This window comes from Ambystoma mexicanum, chromosome 13 (genome assembly GCF_040938575.1).
Source record: "Ambystoma mexicanum isolate Mex_15411 chromosome 13, UKY_AmexF1_1, whole genome shotgun sequence".
In the NCBI taxonomy this organism is placed as follows: domain Eukaryota; kingdom Metazoa; phylum Chordata; class Amphibia; order Caudata; family Ambystomatidae; genus Ambystoma; species Ambystoma mexicanum.
The window spans coordinates 175,466,443-175,475,091 of record NC_090938.1 but is presented as its reverse complement, the minus strand read 5'-3'; the positions used below and the strand labels follow the sequence as shown (position 1 = coordinate 175,475,091).

Here is an 8,649-nt window from a genome sequence, read left to right as displayed (position 1 = left end):
GCAACCACTGCCATGGCTCACCTCCAGAAGAGCGAGGGGCAAATGCTCAACACATGATAGAAAAGGTAGTGCAGCCAGCAGGTGGTTAAGTGCGAGAATGAGATGTAGACAACAGGTGTTGGAAGTGCTGGAAGGGGACTGCAGGGTGAGCCAGGAGGCAGCGCGGGTGTGGCTGGGAGGTCAAGTGATCTGGGCAGAATCAGGGGCACCCAGGTGCATGGTGCCGAAGCAGAGAGAAAGAGCAAAGGCGGAAGCAAAGGAAGTTATCAGCGCTGACAGAACCGAAGATTGTCCTCAAGTTTCAGAGAGGCTGTTCCAAAGGGAGGCCCCAGCCGAGGAAAGCCATCTACCCCCAAACGTATTGCTTGGAGAAGCAACTGACTCAGAGGTAGCTGGAGGTGAAGGAGCAAAGATATAGAAGGAATGCATGGATGGAGAGTTCAAGGTATTGTGTACCTAGGCACCAGAAAACCTTGGCCAATGCTAAGGGTTTTGAATTTAATCCTTGCAGCCACAGGGAGACAGTGAAGAGATTTGGGAGTTGGAAAGGTACGATCCCAGGGCTTCAGGCCAAGGCTAGCAGTCCTGTTCTGGAGTTCCTCTCCTCTACCCACCCCTCTCCCCTGGTCAGGTGGCCGGTGCTGGTTCAATTGTCTAGCAGCATGCATAAAGGTTTAGATGGTCCATCACAGGAATGTGAAAAAACAGCATTTTGATCCTAGGTACACTCAAGGTGTAGGGTGCATATCTGCAGGTCCACCCAAGCCAAGAGGAGACTAGGGCGCTAGAGTCCAAACTAGAAATGCAACCAACCTGCTGACATTGTGAAGCAGTGGAGGTTGAAGGCCAGACATCTTTACCAACCAATATGAAAGCAGGCATATATTGCTGAATTTTGTAACCAAAACTTTAATTCCAAGTACAGAACATTTTACAAGTGACAGTCGTGCACAGTAATTTCTGACAGTAACTCATCCATCGGATAATTGCTGTGGATGCTTGGTACTTACAACTAAATGTGCCAGATTAATTTACTAGAGACTGCATGATCAAAGGCCAATAAAGTGAATGAATGTAACATGTTCCAAACTAAAGTATGACAACTGAACCCAAAAAGACTAAATGTGGTCAAGATTCCAGTACCTACTTGTTTCATATGCGAGCATCCATTCATTGCATAGACAACATTTGGGTACTCGGTTTACACTAAACCATCCCAAGTTTCAAAAACAAAGCACTGATACAAAAATTAATATTTATTTGAAGTCTATGCAAAACAAACGGAATGCCCATGTATTCAATAGAATTTAACAAGGTTTAGTTTTACAATTTTGCTCAAAAACCATATACAGATTTCACATCTTTACACTGGTCACTGGTTACAAGACAATACAAAGTAAATACAGCTAAAACATTTTTAAAAAATGCACCAAGCTACTAATGAAGTCTCTAAACAAAACATTTCCAAAATGCAATGCTCGGTCCGTACATTCCCTTCTGAAGGCTGCTGCACTATTTTCTCTCATTTGACCTAGAACGGCTGGGAGAAAGGGAAAACAATGTTTAGTTACCTCATAGTACTGACATGTCCACTGCGATTCGAGACGGCCTAACCAACTGGAAACATTTCCCCCATACAAGATACCATTGAACACTAGGCTGAAGAGCACCAGATAAGCAGAAAATCTCGGCAAAAGGGGCTTAGGTTAGGCCAAGACCAGTGAAGGTATTGGATTAATGTTGGTCAATATCTGTGCGCTATTCCAGGGCCTACGCTAATGGACTCTTTGTCCGGTTATCAAAACTTAGCTTTAAATATATTCAACTTGCTTCCACAGTCGATACGAGACCTTAATGACGGCCCACCAAAAAGTCAGTACCCAGATGCTCGGCATCATACTTCACACAATAAAGACCCGAATCTCGACACTAGTCAAAATATACATCCCCCCCCCCCCCCCAGGCGTAAAAATATCAAAGTAGGAATAGAAAGGGGGCACTCCAACCGCCTCGTCCCCCTTAAAACTCTTTCAACGGCCCGAGGGCAGTAAAGCGCTACATGGATAAAATGGCATATTCGGGGTCGCGGTAGGAAGCATAGTATGGCACTAAACGTAATGTTACGAGGGAAAAGTAGCATTTAGGCCTTTTTGGCGTGGGCAAAACAGGAGCTGGAAAAAAAACGTTTTAGAAAGCATACGTACCTTCTAGACCTGGAGAACGAACGTGAAGGCTTGTGATTCCTCTCTCTGGATAAAGATCTTTCACGTCTACGGTCTCTGGAGAGTGACCTAAAAACAAAGCAACCAATATTGAAAACAAACAGTAACGTCGCAGCTTGCCAAGTTCTTGCACCAAGTAAACACCGCCTGCTCCTGGAACTAGCTTGCACCAGCACACAAGTAGCAATTAAGTAGAGCTGAGGCACTGAAAGGACGACTACTTCCAGTTGCCAATTGTACCCAGTGACAAAATTACTGTCCCACAATATGCCTCTATATTACGGTTATTTTTTTATGTATTGGCTATTTTATGGTTACACAGTAGTTAACACATCACACGCATACGTGTAGACCACACATCTGTGGCGTTCTCGTGGCTCCTAACGAAGCCCACCCCCGGTCTACATGTCTACGTGCCAATGTTCCAACAGCTCAAAAATGGCAATTACTAATTTAACGAGAGCCAGGGTAATCGAAACTTGCTATCCTACCAGTAAGCTACTCCACCACTCTTCAAATGGTCTGTGTCTATGTTTCTTTAACATTTCTTGCATAAGGAGCGTCCTTAATTCTTTTGTAGCCGAACAAGACATCACTAGGTGGTCTTAAGTTTAGATTGAATCTTTTCCTTACACAGTCGGCAATATATACGGCTAATGTCCCAACCATTTCCAGGCATGTTTTTTCATAGCCTGTGTGCACATTCAAACTCGTATCATACGACAAACACTAACCTGCTACGGCTTCGTGAGAAGCTCCTGCGTCGAGGTGACCTAAAAACAAAATAGTAAATATCAGACAAAAGGAAATTGGTGAAGTTTCAAATTAAGCTACTATGGGAACCATTGAGACGTGTATGACCAAACCTAAAAAGAAAAAGCATTGCCCAACACGTGGAAGCTAGGTAAACTCCAATTGCGGTTAACCACACCACTACACCAGACCCAAATACGACATAGAAGAATGTAGCCCAACTTACGACAAATCCATTTATGAAAAATAGAATTGTGAATGCATGACTGCAACATGTGCGGTTAGTGTTTTAAAAGTTCTAAAACCAGAATCTTGGTCAGTCCAAGCTTCCCAAAACTTCCCTTGTAGTAAACAAGTTAGTAAACCCCATGTAAAAGTGAGAGTGTCTTACAACATGACGACAATGTTGTAAGTTTAGAATTCTCACATGCAAATAAATTGAAATCCGATTTCTCCATCACCCTTAAAGGCTGGCGACCGTTCAGACAAAATTGATGTACGATTTAATTATGCACAGCCAGACTTCGAGAAATTACGTATAAGCTGCTTACTTAATTTAACCAGCAGTAAACTGTATAAGCAGGAAATAACTTACTAGTTTTTGGTTTCAACAAGCTAGAAATGGTGAGGTGAGGCTGCCGGACTGACGGCCGGGTAGAATTTGCTGAAAAGGATTGCCAGATGTTGCGTTGTATTTAGTTGGTTGGCGAAGGGGGTGGTGTTGTGGATTTTTCCTGCTTTTTTTAGCCGAGGGCTGCTGCTGCAGATGTTGTGAAGACATTTGGCAAAGTATACAGCTGAGCAGATTGGCCGGGAGTGTGTGGGCGGTCGAGGAGGCAGCTGCCGATTTGGTTTATGTTGGAGAGAAGGCTGAGAACAGCATGCTCGGGAACCAAAGGGCGGTGCAACCTGACGACTGGCCATGCCTGGGTCATGTGATACGACACCAGCAAAGCAGAATGGGGCGCGCTGGTCACATGACGCTGAAAGGGCTAGTTGACTGGCTAATGTAGGCCCAGAGGGTGGTGAGAAGAGACATGATGATGACTCTGTAACGGGGTTCATTTTTATTAATAGATGGACCAAAAGCACAAAAAAATGAAAACAAGCCATCAGTACAACCATCTATTAGCCAACAATACGCCTAATACGATGGGCATGAAGTACGCATATTTTCTCTACAACAATTAAAAGGTTTCAGTGGGTTAAAAGGAATCCCAAGCCTGCCGTACGCAAAGCAAGCTAGGCACGCAGAAACCATGTTGTAGTTAAATTTGTGAAGAGGGACAAAGCGCACCTGGCTCAACAGGACAGCGACAAAACGTTTCATCAATTACCGCTGTACTAGGGAATGCCGGCATTAGCAATATCACAAGCGGTAGTACTAGGGTATCCCGGTAATTACCAGGCTAGCAGTATCACAAGGCCCCGTTACGTTATTGCCCCAATTGAGAATAATCAGCTGCCCAGTCTACCAAGCTTATGCCATAACTTGAATGGGGATGATGGGCCAAGCTATACATTCTCAGAGAACGAGATTATATAGTCAAAATTGGACGATCCGAAAATAACTAGGTGGAAGGACATGACGAAACAGAATGTCACGCCTAGTAACGTAACTACTTTATAGGATCAGGGTGGCCATATTACCATCTGCCTCAACAATCAACTTGGAGGCGTAACCCATCTACCAAACTCAGCCCATCTTGACCACAAGTTACAAAGGGGGCAGAAATGCATCAGGCAACGGACACCCATTTCCAAGATACCTGCGACGAGGCGGTGGGCTGCTTCTTCGACCTCTGTAATCCTCTCGTGGGCGTCTTCCTCCACCCCACGACGGAGGTGGACCACGATTTCTGCTGCGCTTCTCTCCGTTTGACAACTCTACCCTTACACGACAGCCACATAGCGTTCTGTTGAGAAAAAAAAACCCGTTAGGAGGGAAAGTACAAAAATGGATATTACACGTCTGTATGGGCTTTCATGTAACGGGTGAACTATTCATACAATAGGGGGCTTAAGTATTAACACCCATTACAAATTACCAATACAACTACTTGCCTTCCATCCAGCTCCCTTACAGCATCGGCGGCATCTCGTGGATCTTCAAACTCAACAAAGGCAAAACCTGGCGGGTTTCGTGCAACCCAAACACTGCGTAAAGGCCCATAGTATCCAAAAGCACGCTCCAGTTCAGTCTTGTTCCCATTATTCCCAAGGTTGCCAACATAGACCTTGCAGTCGAGTGGGCAAGTGTCCCGATGCATGGCTGAAACAAAAGTATAATCGGTTATCTGATGTAAACAATTTGCACAGCCAAAAAAGGTCTTACTGTTCCATTCAGGAACAGCCGCCACCGCTTATTGGGTTATGTACCAGGTAAATGCAGCATAGTGGTGGTGGGGGGCCCATTTCAAATCAAAGAAAAAAAAGTGTTTTAGAAAATGCGTTAATGGGGCACTCGGAGGTGATCAAGCTTAGTATCTAGTAGATTCGCCTTGTATATAAAGCTGGCCAGGTTACTAAAATTCACTTTTGGATGTCCAAGGTGTGTGCGTTGCAATACAACATGTGCACTAGAACATGTTGATTTTAACATTCGCATCCGTTCAAGGACCTATGCTAGTAACGCTTGAAATACTTGGCAATTGTCCCCCATCCAATTAACTGGTCACTGAAGCACATAGTGGGCTGTAACCTCGCTGGTGAGGTCAGACGGAAGAAAGCTTTGATAATCATGCCACAAGTATCGTCACTAAATGTTACAGAAACTGCAATGGAGACTAATGGGGGAAACTAGTTTCGTAGTAGGCTGCCAAGAGAAAGCTCGGAGCATTTTAATTCCCAAAGAGTTACTTCCAAACTGAAGATTCACCATAAAACGTCCCTGACACTCAAGTTATGCAGTTCAAGTTCAGCAGCAGTGTAAAACAAAAAAAAGAATGCGACTATGAAGACAATCGAATGGGCTGCCATCTAATTGCTTAACTCGGGCTTCGGAGCGTCGCAGACAAACCATACGGATAAGGAAGGTAAAGAAAAATAATAAAATTATCACCTTCCTCTGAAGAAGTATCGGTTGCTTTCCTACTGCCGGAGGCAGGATACCGGACTGGATAAACCATTGCTCGGTTCCGGTATACCACTTAAAGGAAAGAAGGAAGGCTTCATAAATACAGTCAAACGTTTATGATGTTTAGTACAAGGGTCAGAAATCCAACCAAATGCTGCTTATGCATTTACATACGTTGCACACAAAAAAAAGCAGACTTATCGCCACAGGCAAGCCATAATGGGCAACGTCGCGCTCGTGCGCACAACGGACATGGGAATCTACTCCGCGCTGCCACAAATAGTACTTAATACAAGCGAATAACTAACAAACCAAGCCATGTATGAACCTGATTCGCGGAGATGCCAGATCGATTAATAAATGCACGAACATGCGTGAGGTTTGGTTCAATGCGCGTATGCTCCGAAGGACAAAAGCAGAAGAAGGCCTGCCCACGCAGACAAACTGCACTGAGCACAAAGGAGCGCGAGGGTACAGAGGAGGGCGAGGTTTAAGTGCATCCATGTACTATACTGTGGATGCAAGAGCACCTGGATCAAGACGACCCGACTCTGCATGGTAACGTAACGCCAGAAGAGGAAGGCGCATTCAGAGGCTAAACATTTGAGCCGCGGGCCAACAAACCACAGAAAATCACGATAAACGTGCGCAGCACTCCTCGTTGTAGACTAATCCCTTACTAAGGGAGTGCGTGCCATCATGTCCTTAACCGCAAGCCAGGTAAGAAAAAGCCACCCACAAAAGAGTCCCCATCCTGATAAGAGGGTCATCCCCGAGTTTTATTCATAGTACGAATTACCGCGCTACCGGGTTCAAACCACTTCTAGATGCAAGACACTGCAAGGCCACGGTAACACACCAAATCACGGCGTTTAACGGCCTACCAATTACTGCTTACCGTGGGGGCAATCGCGATATACCGCGCGATGCGATTTTGCCGCCAGTGACCATACTAAACCCCCACCCAGTAGTTGGCAAGTTGCACTGACACAAACGGCCACGGTAGATAGCAGGGAGGGCGCCAATAGACGAAGACGTGCATCCTACTATTCTATCAACTGGGCGCAATACTGCGCCGAACGTTCACTCGCCTGCCGGGCTGATATAGTCCGTTATCGCCGTCTAATTATAATAGATCTCACACGCTTATGCGTTCTGTCTGTAAGGATAAGAACGTTTTTTTGGGAGATGCCTGAAATGGCGTCTGCAAACTCCTATACAAAATGGCGGCAACAAGATGGTCTAAGGAATGGCGCAGATAGTAGCGAACAGGCATGCAGCCAAAGCACTGTAGTAAAGCATCGTAGTAAACTCTCCCGCGCGAACGACTCACGCGATATAACTACCTGCTTCGTAGTAGGTTCAGGCCACCAGTTTCTCTGATCTTCAACCGCTGCGGCCACTTCTGCTCCGCTCCGACAACAAAATGGCCTCTGTCTACCGCAGGACTAGGACTATAAACGGCACCTTCTTGCGTCACACAGACACTTGCCAATCCACTCACACGTTTTGAAGAGGCTGCGTAACTTTGTCCCGCCCAATAGTACCTGGAGACAAAGGTGGCCGTTAGCGTCAATGTGGAAACACAGAAAATGGCTCCACTGCTAAGATTTTTCCTTTTGGTTGACTTAGCCTTTATACGTGATGCAATCTTCATGTGTGTAGTTTATTATCTGATTGTAAAATTAAGCTATGAAGCTATACACTTTGCACTTTGTAATTGCAAAAATAGTTGTATAGGTATTTGTTGTTTGGTTTAAGTACCTATGAATTGCTTTGTAAAATGAAAAGTTGTGATTTCGATTAGTATACGAGCAAACAATATTTAAGCATGAACCAGGAAGCCTCCTTTTTCTAAAATGTCGGGCGCTTTGCAATTAAAGCGCGTCGATAGCGTCTTCCCTTATCATGGAACTTCTTTGTACGTGTTAGCGCCCCGTTCGCTGACTCCCTCTCAATGTTTTGTTTTGCTGTCCAGTGAAATGGCAGACTGATAATGGCAAGTTTCTCATCGCAACATAAAACAATTTTAACCAAGAAATGTGTCTGATACAAAGAAGAGGGACTTGGGGGTAATGCTCTGATTACTTGCAGGTAATCTTCTTTATTCCTAGTCCTATTCTTCCTCGTCGCAGTACTTGCCTCATGAAGCCTCTGACACAGTACTTTCTTTTATTTCGTATAACTCCTCCCCTTAGCAGACATCCAGTTTAACATATCCAAGCCAGAGCACTGGACCCCACCACCGCTACCCCCACTTGCAGGGAGGGAGAGGAGGGTTGTCAGTACTGTGATGAGGAAAAGTAGGACTAGGAGTAATGAAGATTAACGGTAAGGAACCATCCCCAGAGCGGAAGACACTCAACCGAGAGTAGTTGACAAAGGTGCTCTGATCTGACCAGGTGGCCGTCCTACAAACCTCTTGTAGGGAAACCCCCCTAGCAGACCCAGAACGTGAGCAGGCCAGAAGCCACATAGGCCATGGAGACAACAGCACGGATCCACCGGCTAATGGAAACCACAAAGGCCTTCCGTCCCGCACCAGCAGGCCGAAAGTAACGAAGAGACTATCAGACACGCCGAAAAGAGAGAAAGACC

General features: G+C 45.3%; 1 protein-coding gene across 3 annotated transcripts; it reads right to left on the bottom strand.

Annotated features, from left to right (window-relative positions):
* Window positions 1–889: 889 nt before the first annotated feature.
* Window positions 890–7,525, bottom strand: SRSF3 (serine and arginine rich splicing factor 3). Of its 3 annotated transcripts, XR_011282924.1 has the most exons (8): window positions 7,398–7,525; window positions 6,037–6,123; window positions 5,040–5,247; window positions 4,745–4,891; window positions 3,571–4,024; window positions 2,957–2,995; window positions 2,205–2,291; window positions 890–1,540 (listed from the first exon to the last, which is right to left on the bottom strand). XR_011282924.1 is itself a non-coding variant. In XM_069633556.1 (7 exons), the coding sequence occupies exons 2-7, from the start codon at window positions 6,101–6,103 to the stop codon at window positions 1,513–1,515; spliced, it is 576 nt and encodes a 191-aa protein (XP_069489657.1). In that variant the 5' UTR covers window positions 6,104–6,123; window positions 7,398–7,525; the 3' UTR covers window positions 890–1,512. The 3 variants fall into 3 exon arrangements, 2 of the variants coding, with proteins under 2 accessions (XP_069489657.1, XP_069489658.1); XM_069633556.1 differs by lacking the exon at window positions 3,571–4,024; XM_069633557.1 differs by lacking the exons at window positions 3,571–4,024; window positions 6,037–6,123.
* Between the last annotated feature and the right edge of the window lie 1,124 nt (window positions 7,526–8,649).

What these genes read in the sequence shown, in the direction of transcription:
- SRSF3 (XM_069633556.1), bottom strand. Translation starts at nt 6,103, where the DNA reads ATGGTTTATCCAGTCCGGTATCCTGCCTCCGGCAGTAGGAAAGCAACC. An exon ending in TTCTCACGAAGCCGTAGCAG is followed by an intron (nt 2,292 to 2,956) that starts GTTAGTGTTTGT and finishes CTTTGTTTTTAG; the next exon opens with GTCACTCTCCAGAGACCGTA. An exon ending in TCGTTCTCCAGGTCTAGAAG is followed by an intron (nt 1,541 to 2,204) that starts GTACGTATGCTT and finishes CCTTTCTCCCAG; the next exon opens with CCGTTCTAGGTCAAATGAGA.